Below are 20,979 nucleotides of genomic sequence, written 5' to 3'. Positions count from 1 at the left end.
TGATTTTGAATATTAAAAAACAAACCCACAGATCTTGAAGAAGTATTGAAAAATATTCAAAGGATTGTAAGTCAGATTTAGATTTCTGGACAGCAGATAAAACAATTGTAGAAAGACTAGCTCTTTAGGTTTTAATTCATGGTTAGCTGGGTTAGGCATTTCAGGTTGGGGAAAAGATCTAATTATCCATGGGTTTATATTATTATTGGGATTATTATTAACTATACTTATATTAAGATGTGTTTTTAAATATTTCATGAAAGCCGTGGAGCGTATGATGAATGGAGTCTGGATTGCTCAAAAACAAAAAGGGGGATTTGTGGGATATCTGAAAAGCCAAGGACATGTAGTGAGCAACCCAGACTCAGACTATGTGGACTTAATCTGCATTTAACGCAAGAGGAATTCAAGGATGCTGCGAAGGTCGACTGCGGTTTGGAAGACATGAAACAAGCAGATTAAGAGGAAGAAACTATTGGCTTGCAATGTTGAAAACAAGATATGGGAGAAGCGGGCGGTGCATGTGAACTATTGTTATGAACGAATCAGAATATCGCTAGTAGCGCACGAACAGCATATTGCCAAACATAGTTAACCAATTAGCGATAAGTTTATGCATGATCAGGAAGGCAAGAAACTATATTAACTAAGCTGTGTATGTAATAAACGGACATTTTGCTTGATCATATTGATCGTGTGCTGTGTCCGTGACTTCCGCGTCAGCACAAAGGGGCCAGGGGTGAAGACTGTAATGGAAATACCTTTAAATTGTTGTGACCCGGGATTTGAGTTGCGTGTTATAGGAATTACCATAGCAGGAACCACCTGAACCAATGGAGGAGAAGCCTTACAAGAAGCAGTGCAAGTGCAGCAGTGACCCGACCTGAGCTGGCTTTGGCGCCCAATAACTCCATGCAACACACCACCTCTCCTGTCCTGAGCGACCACTATCACAGATGGAGCCCAAAGTCACGGACTAAATGAACTCAATGGACATTTTGTGGACATTTGTGGATGTTTATGGACATTTTACAGACATTTCACAGGCGTGGTCCATACACTAAGGGAATGATACCTGTGTATTGTATCAAAGGATGGGAAGGGGGGTGGTGGTTAATGAGGATGTATTGGATAATGTGGGACCTGAGCATGACGTAAATGGTATGGAATAAGGGGTGGATACTGTCCTGGTTTCAGCTGGGATGGAGTTAATTTTCTTCTTAGTATCTGGTATAATGCTGCGTTTTAGATTTAGGATGAGAATAATGTTGATAATACACTGATGTTTTAGTAGTTGCTAAGTAGTTGCTAAGTGGTGCTCACACTGGTCAAGGACTTTTCAGCTTCCCCTGCTCTGCCCGGTGCACAAGAAGCTGGGAGGGGGCACAGCCAGGACAGCTGACCCAGACTGGCCAAAGGGCTATGCCATCCCATATGACATCATGCTCAGTATATAAGCTGGGGGAAGAAGAAGGAAGGGGGGGGATGTTCGGCGTGATGGCGTTTGTCTTCCCAAGTAACCGTTACGCGTGATGGAGCCCTGCTTTCCTGGGGATGGCTGAACACCTGCCTGCCGATGGGAAGGAGTGAATGAATTCCTTGCTTTGCTTTGCTTGCGTGCGCAGCTTTTGCTGTACCTATTTAACTGTTCTATTTTATTTTTCTTCAATTATTAAACTGTTCTTATCTCAACTCACGAGTTTTCTCCCTTTTACCCTTCTGATTCTCTCCCTCATCCCACCGGGGGGGAGTGAGCGAGCAGCTTTGTAGTGCTTAGTTGCTAGCTGGGGTTAAACCATGACATAGAGAAATACTGTGTTCTTTACTGTACATTTTTGCACCCCTCAGGTGAACAATTTAGTGATCATAAGCCTCATCTTATTATTTAAAATTATATTTATCTGCTGTAATCCCTCTCAATACATTTTCATTCTTAAAAATCAATTTACCAAACTCTTCACAGGTATAATAGAAACAAATTGAATTTGAAGCCCAGCCTCACAGGATCGATGCTAAGCAGGTCACTGCATCCGTTTACAAAGGGAAAATATTCTTTCATGCAGCTGCCTTTGAACATAGTGGAGCCTAAAAGCTTTGAGCAGTGGAGAGGATTTGGGGACTGATGCTCTGCAATCACTGATGAAGATGGGAGCTGGGGGCAAAGGCGCCCCAGGGCATGCAATCTCACCCTAGTTCCCCTGTTGAACGAGGCTCTCCCCAGCCACTTGTCACCAGCTTGGCCATGTCACCGGCTCTCCAGCCAGCCTCGCCACGCAACACTGGCTCCCTCTGAAGTGATGACCGCATGATAATCGCTTCACCCAGCGGTGAGACCGGTCTGAGGTGTCTCCAGCCTTAGAGACCTCTCAAAATGCAACTCAGCAGTTTTCACCAAGTGCATAAATAGCTGTGAAAGCCCCCCAAAATTATTTGGGTTCCTCTTGACCATGGGGTATAAAGTTAACCCCAGTGGGGGAAAATGTGCCACAGTGTTTCTATCCATTCATGACAGATGGGTCTCATCCAAAACTCTGAATTGGCTGTAGCTGGAAAGAAAAAAGGAATGAAAAAACACTGAGCAGGGTCTGTGTAACACAGAGGCTGGGCAGTCAGCCCCAGGCAAATACTCGTTTCTGCTGTTTGCTCCCTTGCAGACACAGCGAGACCTCCCAGAGTTACCCCAGCACTGTCAGCTGCATGTAGCAATGATCTGTCAAGCTACTGACCACTCATTTTTTCACACTTTAAAGTACTGACAAAGCAGGTTCATTGTTAGCCTGCAAACAGTCCAGCAGATGAGGTATTATTGCCTTCCAGTGGGGGAGCAGCTACACAGCAGCACAGAGCAACTGGAAGCATTTTGATATTCTCATATTTTGGGGTATCTGTGACCACAAAAAACCCAAGCTCTTTTCAGCCAAGCCTTTTGTCATGGTTTAACCCCAGCCAGCAACTAAGCACCACCCAGCCGCTTGCTCACTCCCCCCCAGTGGGATGGGGGAGAGAATCTGAAGGGTAAAAGTGAAAAAACTCGTGGGTTGAGATAAAGACAGTTTAATAGGGAAAGCAAAAGCTGTGTACGCAAGCAAAGCAAAACAAGGAATTCATTCACTACTTCCCATGGGCAGGCAGGTGTTCAGCCATCCCCAGGAAAGCAGGGCTCTATCAAGCGTAACGGTTACTTGGGAAGACAAACGCCATCACGCCCAATGTCCCCCCTTTCCTTCTTCTTCCCCTAGCTTTATATACTGGGCATGATGTCATATGGCATGGAATAGCCCTTTGGTCAGTTGGGGTCAGCTGTCCTGGCTGTGCCCCCTCCCAGCTTCTTGTGCACCCCCAGCCTACTCGCTGGTGGGGTGGGGTGAGAAGCAGAAGAGGCCTTGGCTGTGTGTAAGCACTGCTCAGCAATAACAAAAACATCCCTGTGTTATCAGCACTGTTTTCAGCACAAATCCAAAACATAGCCCCATATCAGCTAGTATGAAGAAAATTAACTCTATCCCAGCCAAAACCAGCACACCTTTCATTAATTTTTGATCCAAAAGAGAAGCTAATATCTAAGTGTAAAATTCCTTGCTTCCCCAGATATCTTATTTGAACTATATGGGACTCTCAAGAAAGACCATCTTTTTCCCAAGCAAGTGCCCCAAGTGCCTTGGGATAATACTGCAGTTCCCTTTTATTGCTCCTGCAGCAACCCCTGTATCATTGTCTGTATTTTCAGATCTCTTTATCAACAGAGGAAGCTGGGGGAGAGCTGCTGTTAGGAGCTATTCGAGAATTGCTTCTGCAATCTGTGCATCCTCACCAGCGCCAAGGAGAGGGGATAATAACTTCCCCCAATCTGCTAGCCACACTCCTCCTAATGTAGCCCAGGATGTGGTTTGCCTTTTTCACAAGAGTGCTCTCTTGGCTCATATTCAGCCTAGTGCCCACGATAACCCCCAGGTCCTTCCCAGCAGCGCTGCCACTTAGCACTCAGATCCAGCCTAGCTTTATTGCACCTCGGTGCCATGCTTTGCATCCCCCTTGCTGAATTTCACAGGGTCAATGCTCACATTTATCTAATCTCCCCCCGGACTGAGGCTGTGTCAGGTGTCAGCCATCCTTGTCTAGTGGCACCTGAGGCTTTGCTGAAGGTTCATCCTATGTCAGTGCCTCGACCTGTATCAGCCCCTGGGTGCTTCAGTCATTACTGGCCACCCGTCAGCTGTCGAGCTGTTGGCGGCCACCCTCGGAGTCCAGCACAGTTTGCCCTTGGGAAATCCCTGCTTGCCCTTTATGTGCTCAGAAATGGCTTCCAAGAGGTTGTGCTCTTTAATGGGTCTTACAGCAATTACCATTCCCTTTACTGACCCATGACAAGTCGCGTCTCCCCTTCCCCTGAAAAGTGCAGAGCCCTTCTTTCTTGGGGGTGTCCTTTGATTCCTGGATGGATAATCCCCACCACCACTGTCAGTCCTCCTCCTGCAAGCATTTAGCAATGGAAAACACAGAAAGCAGGTGTCAGAGACCACGTGAAATGTCCGTCGCTCCATGTGCTCTGTGAGCAGTGGGCCCCAGTCAGCCAGCAGTGCCCTAAAATCTCTTGCAGGATGAACCATCTCCAGTGTGACACAGAGGAAAGCTTTGGGTGATCCCAGCTGTGACGCTTCCAGGCAGGCTGGAGCTTTGCCTCCCAGCAGCAGCCTCAGCTGGTTTTATACAAAGATGTTAACAAAATTCAGGATCTCTTGGTTTTGAAAGTGCTGCATAATTGCAAGCTGTTATTGTCTGAAACCGCATTTGCAAGATGCAATCTCAACAGCCAGGCAGTTTAGGGAAAAGAAAGAAACACTTGCTCAGTGTAGGAGATGCTCCTGCAGAGGATACAGCCTCACAATACCCTTGCCAAGCATTCACAGGTCTTCTCAGCTGCCCAAACACCGCAGTTTTCAAGCAGAAACCTGTGAGCAACATCCTACCCAAACTCCCCCCTGCCCTTGCCATAAACTCAGGGTTTCAGTGGCTCAGTGCTGCTCAGCAAGGGTTTCAGTGACAAATTCAGCCTTTCCCTGCAGGAACCAGGATATCCCATCCCTCATTCATGTCTTCACTCATCCACACTCACTTGCACCCAAACTTTGGAGGACTTGTTGGGTCATACAAAGTTTAGACTGTGCCTTCTTGCTATCACTTGGCCCTGGGAGATGGATTTTGCAGTGCATCAGTTTTTATGATGCATGGGACAGTCCTGTATGAAGTCTGGCCACAAACAGGCCACTCAGTCCTTGGCAACAAAGAGCAGGAAGCATCCGCAGGACAACTCCAATATAGGACATACCACCATCTGGCTTGTACATGAGGGCAGGCAAGACTTTCTGAAGGGAGCGTCCCAGGTCCTCCAGGGTGCTTGAGGGATGAGGCAGAGAACATCCCTGACAAAAGAACTTGGGTTCAACAGGAAACAAGCTCATGGGAGAGAGAGGCCCACTGAGGAAATCTAAATACTCACATGGTGGCCAGCACTCCCTGCCCCTGGCCACTAACCCCAGGGGAGGCGGCCACACATGGCTCTACATCAGTGTTAACCAGGCTCTGCTCCGGCACTGCCGCGAGCACACGCTTGCCTGCAGAGCCGTGCTTCCAGAATGCTCCTTGCAATTACATGCCCTGCCACCATGCAGGCGAGTTATTAATATTTATTAGGTTCAATTATTCATGGCCTCTTTAGGATCCTGTTGTTTAAATCCAGCTTGAGATCTCCAGGCTAGCAATCACAAAAGTTGCTTTCCAGAGGTATTACAGTAAATCAATCCTTTGGAGAGGTTCCAGGCAGCCGTAAAACTCATGGCCAGAGCTGCCCAGAAAGGAGCCTCACACCCAACCCTCAGAGGCCCAGAAGTGTTGCACGGGAGCGAGTGGTGCTCGAGCCTTCCTGGGGTGGGGTGCAGGATCCTGGGACATCACGTCCCCTCTTGCCACCGCCTCCACTGAGGTCACACTGGCCATCTTCTTCTGAATCTGCAAGGGACAAACAGCCCAGGGATAATGGTTTGGAGTTTACTCCCTGTCAAAAGGACACCCAGTGAGGATGGAGACCAAACCATGATGTTCACAGCAGAACAAGGCAAAGCAGGCGGCAGCCAGGAGGACGCAGCCTCTCCTGGCGGCTGTCACAGGGGATGTCCCTGCTTGTCCCAGCTCCCGGCTGGTTCTCAGTTCATAGTTGGGAAGCCACAGGGAGGGTGCAGGATCCGGGAGGGACACCTTAGGGTGCTCCCACCAGGCACGCCCCATGGCACAGGGCATCCCACTGAGACCTGACCACTTTGCTTCATCAAAGCAGGGCCAGCAGCAGCTAGGGGCATGCGCATAGCCTGGAGGGGGAGGATTTACCTTCCTACCCTGTTGATGCCCTGATTTACACTGTGGCAAGCTCTGGGCAAGTCCCAGACGTGCCAAGGGCGAGGGTTCATCCAGGTGCTCAGCTGGGCACTGCTGCCTGGAGAGGTTGCACAAGGTAAGGGCTGGAAAAGCGATATGAGCCAGCATGGCTCTCCTTTTCCTGCCCTGTCCTGATGCCACCGGTACTTTGGGGTTGGAGGAATGAGTGACAGTGCATAGGATGCCTCCAGGGACCAATTCCCTGTGCTGCCAGACACCCTGGGGAGATGCACCCACAGGCAACCCGCTTCTGCCCATGGCCTGTGCCTGCTACATGCCCCAGGAGCTGCTGCCCTAGACCATACTGACCTCGGTGCTGCATGAGTGCATGGGGAGCTGCCTCCCCCCATCCGGGCACTGGGCCCACGGGTACCTCCCAGCATGGGAGCTCCCTTTCTCTTCTGCATGGGTGATGGAGGAAGCCCCAGGAGCGCAGCTCTGGATCCCACGCTGCCCCAGGCACCTGGTTTGTCCCGGAGGAAGCCAGCAAGCTGCTGCAGCTTGCTGGACTCCTTTTGCCCAAGAGAGGGCTGCAGGGCAGTTGCTAGTGAGCCCCCCCGCCGTGACTCCAGCATTGCCCCCTCCCTGCTGAGTGGGGCGAGAGCCTGGGCATCTTATTGCTGCTCTGCTTTCTACAGCAGCTGGGACTTTGGTCTTCCCCAGGTTATTCATTGCCCTTGATAACTGTTTATGAGGGTCGTTATCAGGAAGTGGTGAAAAAAGTCCTGGGGCTGCAACCCAGGGTGCAGGCAGCAGGGTCAGAGAAGGGTCTTGGCCCCTACCAGGACCGGGGAGACCCTGTTGGGGCTCTGCATCCTGTCGGGGCTCTCAGGACATGGCTAACATAGGCAGCGAGAGCAGGGCTGGCCGAGGGGCTGGAGGCCATGGTGGGCAAGGAGGAGCTGTGAGTGTTGGGGCGGTGAAGCTGGGGATGGGATGGCGAAGGGGGGTTCCTTGCTGGCGGGGGCTGCCCGGGGGGCTGGAGAGATGCTGGGGACCGGCTCTTCTCAGAGGGGCCCTGGGGCAGCACAAGAAGCAGTGGCACAAGATGCATCAAGGGAAATTCCAATTAAATAGTGGGGAAAATGTTTTCCATACTGTCCTGGTTTCAGCTGGGATAGAGTTAATTTTCTTCCTAGTAGCTGGCATAGTGCTGTGTTTTGGATTTAGAATGAGAATAATGTTGATTGATAACACACTGATGTTTTAGTTGTTGCTAAGCAGTGCTTACACTGGTCGAGGACTTTCCAGCTTCCCATGCTCTGCCCGGTGCACAAGAAGCTGGGAGGGGGCACAGCCAGGACAGCTGACCCAGACTGGCCCAAGGGCTATTCCATACCATATGACATCATGCTCAGTATATAAGCTGGGGGAAGAAGGAGGAAGGGGGGGACATTGGGCGTGATGGCGTTTGTCTTCCCAAGTAACCGTTACACGTGATGGAGCCCTGCTTTCCTGAGGATGGCTGAACACCTGCCTGCCGATGGGAAGTAGTGAATGAATTCCTTGTTTTGCTTTGCTTGAATGTGTGGCTTTTGCTTTACCTACTAAACTGTCTTTATCTCAACCCACGAGTTTTCTCACTTTTAGTCTTCCGATTCTCTCCCCCATCCCATTGTGAGGGGAGTGAGCGAGTGAGCAGCTGTGTGGTGCTTAGTTGCTGGCTGGGGTTAAACCACCACAGTCCTTTTTGGCGCCCAACGTGGGGCACGAAGGGTTTGAGATAATGACAGATTTAATTGGAATGTGCTAGATCGAATTTATAGCTGTTAGTGCTGTTTAGCTATTAATTGGCAGGCTTCTGTGCTTGCCATGGGGCTTGCTTGCCTTACTGTATATTAGAGTCTAGTGCTCGTTAGTGGCTGCTTTTTGCTTTTGCTGCTTGCTGTACTGCTTATCATCTTACTGTGCTGTGCCTGGGAACATTCTGATAACAGCAATGGCGATGTGCCTGGGCTGGCAGATGGCCAGGGCATCTCTGCTGTTTCTGTGCTGCTTTACTGGACAGGCTGGAACTCCAGTGTGAGCTCGAGTCGAAGGGACTGTGACCTGTGGATGAGTCCACACGGGAGCAGGACACCCCGAAGCGTCTGTGGACGTGGATAAGCCCATGCCAGAGCAGGTACGCCCCTGGTGGGACTGCAGCCATTGTTAAGGACATGTTGGAGCAAGTTTACTTCTGAAGGGACTGTGGCTATGGGTAAGGCCACACTGGAGCAGGTGCACCTCTAAGTGATGTGGCTGTGGATAAGTTTATGCCACAGCAGGTATACCCCTGGAGAGACTGTGGCTCATAGATAAGGCTCCACTTGGAGCAGGTAAACCCCTAAGGGACTGCAGTCTGTGGATAAGTCCAAGACGATGCAGGGGCAAGGGGAGGAGTCCATTGCAGTGTTAAGCCCGATGGTCTGGTCCAAAGGGGCCAGGGGTGGAGACTGTAATGGAAATACCTTTAAATTGTTGTGACCCGGGATTTGAGTTGCGTGTTATGGGAATTACTATAGCAGGAACCCCCTGTTGCTAGCCAGGCTAGGAGCAAGGGGAGGAGTTCATTGCAATGTTAATCCCTATAACCTGGCCCAAAGGGACCAGGGATGGTGATTGTAATGGATATACCTTTTTTGAAAACAAATCTCCCAGGCAAAACATCACTAATCACTGCAGAGCACAGCAAACTGCAAAAACCAACACCAGTCTAACACGTACAGCAAAAACAAGAGCATGGTGCAGATCAGATAAACCATGACACACATGAGAACATTTCAAGCACTGGGACAGGATGCCCAAAGCGGTCGTGAAACCTCCATCCTCTTGGATGGTCTCTTGGACCATCGCCTGGCATTCATGTGAAAATGTGGAGGTCTCTGACCATCCCATGCTCAGAGCAGGACCGGCATTACACTAGGTTGCTCAATGCTTGGTCCAGCCATGTGGTCATCTCTTTGGGTGGCCTTTGCCACCACAGGGATGCCCTGAGGACTCCTGTTCAGCTACCCCAGGTCCATTTCTGCATAGCCCCTGTCTTGCCAGCCATGCCCAGCCTGTCTGGCTGCACCGAGTCACGCCGTCTCACCCGTGGGACTTCGCATCTTGTCTGTGTTGAACCTCAGGAGGTTCCCGTCAGCCTGTTCCTCCAGCCAGTCAAGGTCCCTGCTCATCCTCAGCTCCCCACAATTTGGTATCAGCACCAATGCACAGTGGGCTGTGCTATCTTCCCCAGCCCCATTTGCAGTCCAGCCCCTGCACATCCCAGCCCTACAGATGTGTTCAGCTGTCTGGGGAGGTCCCCGAGGCAGCCAGACAGAGATGGGGGCTCAGGGGGCTGGCATGTGGGGGTCACCCAGAGCCCCTTCGCACCTGTGTGGGGTGGGTGGCTTGGCTTGGGAGCAAAACCGATTGACTCCTTGGTTCCTCTAATAGCTTGGCCACCCGCCAGGGTCCCTGCCTGGGGAACAGACAAGCAGCAACACCCGACCTGCCGAGAGCAGGTAGCAGCAGGTTGTGGGACCTGGTAGGAAACAGAAGCCCACAGACTCATTTAGCTGTGATAGGGGCTGTGTCTCTGGCATGCCCCCCACCTGGCACCCCGCGCTATGACGGGCAGCTGGGAACAAGACAGGATGTGTCCATAAAGGGGGGCTTGTGACTTACAGGAATCCCCCACCCTCCCGCTTCTCCATCACCCAGCTCTTGGCCAGCTGGTGGGCTGCCTGCCAGGCTGGATGAAAATGAAAGCAAAGCATCTGGAGATAAATGAGCAGCCTCAGCACAAGACAGCAGTGTGTGTCCTGCTCCCCAGCTTTGCCCAGCTCAGCACCCACAGCACCCACCATGGCTCTGCGCCTCCTCCTGCCACTGCTCCTGCTGGCCACTACCCTCCTCATCACTCAGGCTCAAGGTGAGGGGCACGAAGCCCTCCTGCCCACCTGTGGTGGGATGTGGCAGGGGATGGGTGCTCGGTGGGGTCTGCTCAGGGTGCTAGGTGGCATGGTTGCAGTGAACAGGGATTGTTTGCAGTGCATTTGCATGCATGCATGGCTGCAGGTGTTGGGTTTGCAGTGCAGTCATATGTAGGGGGGATGTGCGTGTGTGTGTGTGTATGTACATGCCCGGTTGGTGTGTGGCGTTGGCTTGCAGTGCTTGCTTAGCTTTTGCAGGCAGGGAGGGAGCATGTGTGTGTGCACGTGGCTGGAGGGACAGCAGCACCCCGAGTTGAATGGCACAGGTGGGAGAACAAGGTTCAGTCCCTTTGCAAGGAGCCCGTCTCTGCCTTAGTTTCCCCTCCACTGGCAGTGAAATTGGTGTCACATATCCCTGCAGCAGGGTCCAACCTATAACAGGGCACTGGGGTTGGGAGCTCCCACCCTCACGTGGCTGCCCCAGCATCTCTCCCGCGAACGATACCAAGCAAGCCCTGTGCTGTCAGTTGGCTGTGCTGTGCTCCCCCTGGGGCTGGGAAGGTGCCCTGGCTCGGTGAGGGTCTGAAATCCCACATGCCCCCATTGCCCCCAGGCATTGGCAGCTCGGCCTCGGACTGCTGCCTGAAGAACAGCCAGAAAGTCGTCCCCAGCAGCTGGGTGAAGTCCTACAGCCTCCAGGGACCCAAGTCGGGATGTTTACTGCGTGCTGTCGTGTGAGTACCCCGCTGTGGTCGGGGCCATCTGGAGCAGTTTGGCTCCAGCCAAGCCCTCCCTCCCCATGTCCTCCCCCCTGCCCACCCCCCAGCAAACCTTTCTGCCTGGACCCCCAGGTTTACCATCAAGAGGAACAAGAAAATCTGAGCCTCTCCCACTGACCCCGCTGTCCAGAAGCTGATGCAGAACCTGGACAAGAAGGACAAGAAGGACAAGAAGAACAAGAAGAAGGGACAGTCCCCATATCCCAGTGGCAGACCCAAGTGGCAGAAGCAGCAGTGGGTCTAAGTCAGGCCTGAAGAGCTAGGCAGGGGAGAGCAGGGGGCAGCACAGCAGTGGGGTGAGAGTGGCACATACCTGTGGCACGTATGGGACAACCAGGGGATCAGGCCCAGTCAGCATGGGTTTATGAAAGGCAGGTCCTGCTTGACCAACCTGGTCTCCTTCTATGACAAGGTGACCCGCTTAGTGGATGAGGGGAAGGCTGTGGATGTTGTCTACCTGGGCTTTAGTAAGGCCTTTGACACCATTTCCTGCAGCATTCTCCTGGAGAAACTGGCTGCTCATGGCTTAGATGGGCATATGCTTCACTGGGTAAAAAAATGGCTGGCTGGCCAGGCCCAAAGAGTTGTGGTGAATGGAGTTAAATCCAGTTGGTGGCTGGTCACAAGTGGTGTTCCCCAGGGCTCAGTATTGGGGCCAGTCCCGTTTAATATCTTTATCAATGATCTGGACGAGGGGATCAAGTGCACCCTCAGTAAGTTTGCAGATGACACCAAATTGGGCAGGAGTGTTGATCTGCTGGAGGGTAGGAAGGCCCTACAGAGGGATCTGGACAGGCTGGATCATTGGGCCGGGGCCAACTGCATGAGATTCAACAAGGCTCAGTGCCGAGTCCTGCACTTGGGTCACAACAACCCCAGGCAACGCTACAGGCTGGGGGAGGAGTGGCTGGAGAGCTGCCTGGTGGGAAAGGGCCTGGGGGTGTTGGTCGACAGCCGCCTGAACATGAGCCAGCCATGTGCCCAGGTGGCCAAGAAGGCCAATGGCATCCTGGCTCGTATCAGAAACAGTGTGGCCAGCAGGACCAGGGAGGTGACAGTGCCCCTGTACTGGGCACTGGTGAGGCCGCACCTCGAGTCCTGTGTTCAGTTTTGGGCCCCTCACTACAAGAAGGACATGGAGGTGCTGGAGCATGGCCAGAGAAGGGCAACGAAGCTGGGGAAGGGTCTGGAGCACAAGTCTGGTGAGGAGCGGCTGAGGGAGCTGGGGCTGTTTAGCCTGGAGAAGAGGAGGCTGAGGGGAGACCTTATTGCTCTCTACAACTCCCTGAAAGGAGGCTGTAGCGAGGTGGGGGTTGGTCTCTTCTCACAAGAAACAAGCGATAGGACGAGAGGAAATGGGCTCAAGTTGCGCCAGGGGAGGTTTAGATTGGATATTAGGAAAAACTTCTTCACTGAAAGGGTAGGCAGGCCCTGGCACAGGCTGCCCAGGGAAGTGGTTGAGTCCCCATCCCTGGAGGTATTTAAAAGATGGGTAGATGTGGTGCTTAGAGTATGGGACGGGTGCTGAGCTGGCTCTGTGTTGCCCTCTCCTCCACATGGGAGCACGCGGCCATCTGCCAGACCAGCTTTTGGACAGGATGTGAGGCAATGAAATATATCCTTTACAACCAAATTCATTCTGGCTGTTGTTATGGACTTTGGTGGGGCAGGAAGGACAGCATGGGGGGTCTCCATCCTTAGTGGAGGGGCTGCTCTCCTGCCCATACACTGTCCCCCAGGTCTTGGCTCTTGCAGCCCCCCTGGGCACTGCGTTCCGGGGGTGCAGGGGCTGGGAGCTGCTGGCACAGGAGAGGGGGACCATGCGAGTCCCCTCTCTTGCAGCTCCTGTATTGCTGTGTTGCCCAGTGATGCGAAGCCATCCTGTTTGCTCAGCCGTCCCCACCGAGGGTTCCTGAAATGCCAGCAAACACGGGGACATAAAACGTTTTTGTACACGGTGTCCTTTGCCCATGGCTGAGCCTGTCCCTCCAACTCTGGCCGTCCCCAGACAAGCACCACTTGCTCAAAGCAGCAGCTGGGCTCTGTGCTCCCAGCTGCTTTGGGAAAACAGCATTAAACCAAGTTATTAATGAGGCTGTGCTCTGGCCTGGGAACTGACACCCCTGCACTGGGAGTCAGACAGGGCTGCTGTGGGAGGCAGCCCGCCGCCAGAGGCAGCCCTGGGTTTGCTGGGGACATGCCATGTCAAGACGCTGTGAGGCTGGCCCTACTTTCTGCAGGACTCTGTTGTGCTGGTCATGGTGTCAGGAGATTGTGAAATGATTGCAAAAACCCCCTAGAAATGAGGCCCAACCAAATACGTCTGCAACTACGAACAGCAAAGCGCGAGCAGATGTCAGGAGCGAGCTGGCATGTGAAATGTTTCTCCGTGGCTGCAAATGTAAACACCACACGGGTGGTTTTTTTCCCCTTCAAATGCTAGGTGGGCCTTAGGCTAAGACAGGTTAAAAAACATGCACATAGAGGTGCTCTAATTTACCCTAAAATTTACCCTAAAAGCAAGGCTTGTGGAAGAGCGCTGGAGTTTGTCCTACACTCGGGCACAGATACCTGTGCAGGAAGGCACGCATGAGCACAGACACAGATGCACAGATGCAGCCCCATGTGTGCCGCATGCATGGGCGTTTGCACACTGCTTCCAGCTTTACTGCAGAAAGGTTTTGCACAGGTCACAGTTGTCTGGGCGGGTGACACCAGGCCCTCTGCACTGCTGCAAGGAGCTGGGGAGTGCAAACACCTTGTGGTGCTGCACCACACCTTGCTTCCTGGGGTTACAGGCATCCCTGGGCACTGCCAGCCTTGGAGGGTGACCAAGCTCCTCTACCCTGCAGCAAAGTGCAGACAGCTATGTCCCTCAGCTGTCACAGGACTGATCAGTGCAGGGTGGGCTGGTGATGGGGTAGCTGCAAAAACAATGATGGCTTCATCAAATACAGCCAAAGTCATTCCCAACCCCTCGGGAACAGGCATTTTCAGCATTTGCATCACAGCATCCTGAAGCCAGGTGAAGACCCCCGTCCTGCCCCGCTTGCTGGCCGGCGCTGGTCCTGGGGGTGAAGGAGGGACCCAGGCATGCAGAAGGGTTGCCCTCCACCTATCTGCTGTTTCTCACCTCCTTTGTTTTCCGTGGGAAGGAGGCAAAGGGCTCCTGGAGCTTGTGCCTGCATGTGCAGTCAGGGAAGCGTGCGAGGGCATCACTGGCAGGCACCATCCCGCCCCGCTCTGCCAGGGTGGTCCCGCAGCCTGCGCACCCTCCAGGGAGGCTGGGTGAAGGTGCAGCCGACCTGGGGAGAGCAACTTCAGCCTGCGTGGTGCATTCCTCCTCCAGTGCACGGTGGGAACAGCATCCTTGACTGCTGCTTGTGGACGAGTGAGAGGTCCACCCAGCGGCGGATAGTGCAGGATTACTGGCTCCAGCTGGTGCAGGATGGCTGCGACATCCCAGCTGCCGTGTAAGAGCCCCAGGCTGGTGATGTCTGAGGGACAAGAGCCCCAGGTCAGCGATGGCAGAGGTATGGAGGCAGGGAGGGAGGCAGAGCAGTGTGGAGGAGGGAGGTTGAGCTGGGTTTGGGAGCAAGGGATTAGGGAGGAATATGGAAGAGATCCTGGAGATCAGAGGCTCAATCAGAGCAGGGCAGACCTGCTGGGAGGGTAAAACCTGGGACAAAAGACAGGGAAAAGAATCATCCCAAGGTAGAGGTAGAGGGCAGTGAGGGAGGCAGTGGGTGAGAGCTCGGGCTGTGCTGGAGCATCCCCGGGGTGTCCGGCTCATCTCTTCTTGTTTTTTTTTCCCCATGGGCCTGGCAGGTTCATAACCACAGAGGGCAAGCGCCTCTGTGCCCCCCCTCCAGCCCCATGGGTAGTTCGCCTCCAAGAGAAACTGGACACCAGCTCTTCCGGGAAGGTAAGAGCTGGCCCTGTGCTCAGCGCAGCTACCAGGAACGGGATCAGCCCGGGGGTGGGTTTATTCACCACCAAACAGGCTTTTCCAAGTCTGACCGGGCTGCTGGGAAGAGCTGAGACATGCTCTATTGAGGCATGGATACTTTGTCTCGGTCTCCATCCCTCCTCCCTCCAACTGGGACCAGTCTGTCTCCTCTGCAATCCCTCTTCCACCCCAAATAAATGTGGCCCTGGGGCTGTTGCACCCAGTCACCACCTTCTGCCAGGCTGGAAAAGCCACTGCACCCAGTGCCACCCTGAGCTGAGCTGGATGGGTGCCACAGCAAACAGCACCAGGAGCAAACCCCTCCCCACTTCTGCCCTGCAAGCTTGTCATTTGCAACTTGTGCATCTTCACAGGAAGGGCTTGTGATGAGTGTGGTGGGTGCTTTGCAAGCCCTGCCAGGTCCCCACTTCACTGCCACAGCTCAGCCAGGGGAGGTCGCCCCTTGGTGACTGCCCTGACCATGGGGAAGAGACCCTGGGGAGGTTCCTGCCCTGAGGATCACACTCATCACAGCTGCGTTTTCACTTCCCTGGGCCAAACTCCAAGACGAGTAGGCTCCAAAGTAGCCTGTGGCCAGCCCTGGTGCCTGGAGCAGGGACGTCTCCCAGCTGTGAATCTGAAGCTCATGGAGTCAACCTGCTTCCACCTCCAGCTGCAGGGCTGACCATCCTCAGGACTCGTGCCAGTGCATGGGGATGGGCAAAGCCCTGCCTGCTCTCTCCCCTCTGTCTTCGGTGTCACCAAGCAACCTGCAACAGGCTGAGCCGGCAGCTGCTGGACTGGAGCCTCCGCCCGATGGGTGCTTGGAGTCTCACCTCTGCCGCCTTTGCAGCCTGGCTGGAAGCTGGTTGATGGACTGTTCTGCAAGATGAGTTTGGGGGGGGGGTCTCGGCCTTCCCTTCGGCACAGCAGCCATGACTTCCAGCACTGGTATGTTCCCTTTGCTTTCCATCATCAGGCCCAAGCCTGGACCTTTCTGCATCCTTGGGAAGGGCTGCCAGGATGGGACAGTGTGGGGATGGAAGGGAGACATGGAGATGTACCTCGCCGGCCGTGTACTGTGCTGCTCCCTCGCTGAGCACAACCTAGATGCCCTCGGGGCAGAGCATGGCTGATACGCTTCCTCTCTCAAGCCCTGACTTCCCTGCACTGTTTCCCCTCCTGCCCTTCCTTGCACAGGTGGAAATAGAGCCAGTAATGCCAATGCTGGTGTCCATGGCACCAGTGGATGCTGCAGTGTAATGCTGGTGTCCGCTTGGCCATGACCTTGCCCACATGATGCAAATGGCTGATGGGCACCAGCGTGGTGTTAGTGACTCCCCGGGGGCAGTGGTTCAGAAATAGGCCAGTTATTGATGCTCAGCTTCCCCTTCCCAAAGCTCCTCGGGCCCAGCCAGCAACAGTCGGCCACGGCGGTGGCAGAGCGGGCAGTGATGTTGCCCTCGGCCCCTGCTCTCCTCAGGGACATTGCCCCCCTTCTCAGTCCCTGAGCCTGTCACCGTGTTCAAAGCCTGCCCCGTGCTTCTGCCTGGGCAGGGACGCACGAGCAGCATTCACACTGTGCTCAGGTATTTGCTGCTAGATCTGTTCGATGCAACAATTATGAGTGTAAGTTTCTTCTTTTCTCTCTTTTTTATTTTGCTGTGATTTTTGTTAAATAAAAAGAAAAGCCAGCAGGTGGTTGGCCTGCCTCGTGTTTGAGCCCAAAGCCCAACATGGAGCATGGGGATGAGGCAGCACCTCGCTGGCAGGCGTGCAGCCAGTGCTGCCTGCTATGCCGCAGCGGCAAGGGGGCTGTGCTGGGGTGCAAGGGGGGGGAAAGGGGCTTTCAAAGGGGTGAAGAACACTTTCTACTGCAGCTGGACTGCAGGTCTCTCCTGGAAGTCTCTCAGCACCGTGGCGAGGTGGGTGCCCTGCTCTGCGCTGCTCAGCCAGGCTGCCGGAGCAGGTCCCCGGGGTGTTGTATTGCAGAGATGGGGTGGGAGGAAGCATGTGAGTATTGCACCATCGGGCCCAAACCACTTCAGTCCCACCAGCACAGCTGCCGGGCTGGAGCTCCCCAGCTCTCAGCTCCCATGAGAGCGTGGGGGATGGTTGAAGAGCTGTGGGAGTGGGAGCTTTGTCCTTGTGGTGAAGGGAAACTGAGGCATAGTGTGGCTGACTGGGTCCACAGATTGCCCTGGCAGCTCAGTGCTAGCTAGCAGCTGGGGTGCAGGGGAGGAGAAAGAGCTTTTGGGGAAATGGAGGCAGGTGAAGATGCCTGCTCCTGGGCACGTCCATGGACAAGTCATGGAGGGCAGCCCACTAGCTCCTTCCGCTCATCGCCAATGAGCTGAGAGTCCCTGGCCATTTTGCTCCTGAGCCCTGGCTTTCCTGGGTCTGTGTACTGGGACTACAGTCTTGCTGTCCCCAAAATGGACTTATGTCCCCTTGGGAACTACCCTTTCACCCAGGCCATGCGATGTTTGAACAAAACTGCTCCATTTGGCTGAAGCATGGGCTGAACATGCTCAAGCGGGATTTGCATGGCCAACAGCTGGGCACCATGCTCTCCTCCCCAAAGACCGCAGTGTCGAATGTGACTGTTCACATGGGTAAATTATTTATGCTGTCCCCAGCCCAGTTTTGGTGCCAGCCAGCAAGCCTGGGCACAGGCTGGGAGTAAGATGGCCCAGAGACCATTCCCAAAGGCAGGAGGGACATGGCCACCAGCCCCTGTGGGGGATGGCATCCACGGTGGTGCAGTGGCTGGGCTATCCAAGCCAGAGGATGCCCAGGCACCTGATGGCTTTTGCTGAGACCTGTTGAATGCAAGCTTAGCCCTGGACCTTTTCCTCCCCTGGTCTGCTGGCTCCCTTGGTTGGTGGCCAGGGTTTCTTTTTCAGGTGTTCCCTCCTCCAGCGTCCTCCTCCCTGGTATCTGTGAACACGCAATGCCCTGGTCTCAGCTGTCCCTTGGCGTGACTTTCCCAGAGCCCTCGTACCAGCTCTGTCCCAGCTCATTAGCTATAGTGACAGCCCCAGCAATACAATCCTGAGGAGGAGGAGGAAGAGGAGGGCTGGTATGGGAAGAGAGGCCAAGACAAACAGTGTGAGTGGGAAAGGATAACTGGTGCTTGCTTTGGCAGAAGCCTTCCTGCTGCTTGCTCGGTGACCTGTGAGGGGCCGCGGCTGGGGAGGGGGAGGATGCTAGGCATGGATCTCCACCTGGGCTGAACTGCTGCAGCTGGTGCAGGTCCCTGTGCAGGGCAGGGGCTGCAGGAGGGACTTAGCCTGAGGCAGATCAGGTTCATCCTTGGCCAGAGACTACCCTGACAAAGAGCATGGTTCCCTGGCCCAGTTCCCTGGGAAGCTGGGGGAGAAGGGGCTTGTACTGGTATCTCTTGGATGTTGGAAGCAGATTTATCTGTTTCCATCAGGGTTTGAGGGACTGCTTGGTGGCTGCACAGCCTGTGGGTCCCAGCTCTTCTGGGAGCAGTACACGTGCCCTCCTCAGAACAATGCAGCCGTTCATCACAAATCCCTGCCAGGTCTTTGTCTTTCATGGCTCTCAAGGGGGTGGTGAGCCAGGCCCCAGCTCTGTCAGAGTGAAGGACAGGAGATGCTGTCCTGGGCCAAGCCAGGGCTGGGGCAGGTACATGATCCTGGCTGGCTGTCTCTCCTCCAGCTCTGGAGCAGCTGTCCCTAGCAAAATAGCATGGCTGCATGGCAAAACAGAGCCAGGTCTGTAGGAGATTGAGGTGAGGTGGCACCACCTGTCTCAGACTGCAGGGATGGGGCTTGGAGGGGACTAATGAAGATCTGGGAGCTCCCTTAGCTCTACTTGGGAGTAGATGGGAGGGACAACCATGGGGCGAAAACCAGGGAAGGGCAGCAGCAAGAAGAGAAGATTTTGGAGCTTCTCATGAATTTGGGAAATTGATGTGCAGCCCGAGGCTGGCTGGGATGCATTAAACCCATAAGTGTGCAAAAGCCTTCCTTATCTGGGGTGGAAAGGAAGAGCCAGAAGATTGCTCGCAGCAAGGCACACTTGGAAGCTCTTCCTGTGATCCTTGTTTAGCTCTATCAAGTGCAAACCTCTAATCCTGGGGTCTCCCTTTCCCTCTCTCTGTTTGGCCCCATGCTGCCCGGTTGCTGCCCAGTTTCCTTGGACCCCTCTGCCCCAGGCTTTACCTGAGTGGTGGCTCTTCTGTGCCTGTCCAGAGAGATTTGACAGCTGTGTTGTGTCACTACAGATGTGCCAGGTGTGGTACGGCTGCTTGGCTTGGGAGGTTCACCCACTCTTCCACAAACACATCTCACTCTTCTCCACTTTCCCACAGAAAGCAAGATTTTCTTTCTTGCAAATGTTTTGGCTGGGAAAACCCCACCTCTGCTGGGCTGTGTGCTGACTGTCCCCACACTGCAAGCACACAGCTGTGTTTACATGCACATTCCTTAATCTTGTTTAAATTATCAAGCCATGACTTTCTACTGTCTCTGGGGGTACAATACTCCAGAAAACCAGCATTTATTATTGTGAGTCTTGTGAGCCGCTGAGGTGGTCTTTGGTGAAGAAATCAAGTGTTTTCCTTGAAAGACCCTGCAACTTGTAGTTTCCTACCTTTTATTTAGTTGACATGGCTTTTGGAAAGGCACCAGTCAGCATTTACAGTGATGGATGACAGTCACTGTATTGCAAAGAACAAAAGCAGAAGTGTCCTGGATACGCTACGGCTACAGATTCACCCTCTTCTCACAGTGCTTGGTTTCATTTCCCAGCTACTGCGCAATGCTCCAGCATCCTTCTCTGCCCCTGCCAAGGCCAGCTACCCCAGGGAATTCCTGATGTTGGAGCCTGCAAGGGTTTCATTGCCTGCCTGGGCTGAAATCCCAGGTTGATCCCTGCTGTTTCCGAAGGCTGTGTCTGTGCTGTGCAATGGCTCTTTGCTGAGCCTGTGGGATTTGGTTGGCCTGGGCAGGGCAGCAGGTCCTGGAGATGCTGGCACTCAGCTCTGCATTTCTCACTTGGGGTAGGGAAGCTCTGCCCTGTTTGCATTGCATTGCCCCATATCTCAACACAGATACTAGGAGCAGTAGATATTTTGCAGCATGACAGGGGATGGTAGGAGGGAAGCTCTCTCCACCTTGGCCTGGTTTCAAGCTAAACTGTTCACTAGCCCTGCTGCTAGCAAAGCCAATGCAGGTGGCTTGTTGCAAAAATTTGTATCTCCTGGCATGCTCGTGTGCTGTAGAACCGGTGTTTAAAACTGTGTTAGTGCAGACTAAAGCAAAAAAGCACCACAAAGAGCCAAGGACTGCATTGCGGTTGTTGGGATGAGGACAAGGGGGTACATGTCCTGCAGCTTGCTGCCACTGCATCCAGGTTCTGTCCCCTTCCATCCTGCAGGGACAACTGTTTTAATTTATCTCTGAGCTTTGTTCAGTGAGGATTTTGGGCATCACTTGTGAATGATCCTGTAGTGCAGGAGTTATTTAAGTCAGTCTTGGTGGGAGAGGTGGTCCCAGAGGAGAGCAGGCAATGGGACAACTGGGCTCTGGAAAGGTGTGCGCCCACTTGGCAGGGTTGTCGAGGACAGCAGTGAGTTTGGTCAGAGGTCTGGATGACCTGGCCTCCAAGCACAGGCTGAAGGATCTTGGGTTTACCCTGCTTCCAGGAATGGATAAGATGGTCTCCAAGTGCACAGAGGGATGCTGCGAAGAGAAAGTGAAAAAAGTACTCTCTGAGTTTACTTCTGATAGGTCAAGAAACCACAGAGGACCTTGGGGTCAGACTTTAGGGGGAAATTACATTTAGCAAAAAGAGGCAGCTGAAGAAATGCTACATCTCCACTGCTGGAAACTTTTACAGTTAGACCAGTGCCTGTTGGAAAGCTTGAAGTAGTGCTGGCCCTGGCTCAACA

General features: G+C 53.6%; 1 protein-coding gene across 1 annotated transcript; it reads left to right on the top strand.

Moving 5' to 3' along the window:
- Nucleotides 1-10,260: 10,260 nt before the first annotated feature.
- Nucleotides 10,261-11,351, top strand: LOC309601708 (C-C motif chemokine 21-like; the record flags this gene model as incomplete). The annotated part of the gene is given in 4 exon segments (XM_082334873.1): nt 10,261-10,327; nt 10,942-11,062; nt 11,180-11,207; nt 11,211-11,351. Coding segments are annotated over 4 exon segments (357 nt in total).
- Nucleotides 11,352-20,979: the final 9,628 nt, after the last annotated feature.

The sequence above is a fragment of the Platalea leucorodia genome (assembly GCF_965183815.1).
Source record: "Platalea leucorodia genome assembly, chromosome: W".
NCBI classification, from domain to species: domain Eukaryota; kingdom Metazoa; phylum Chordata; class Aves; order Pelecaniformes; family Threskiornithidae; genus Platalea; species Platalea leucorodia.
This window is presented reverse-complemented; position numbering and strand designations above follow the sequence as displayed.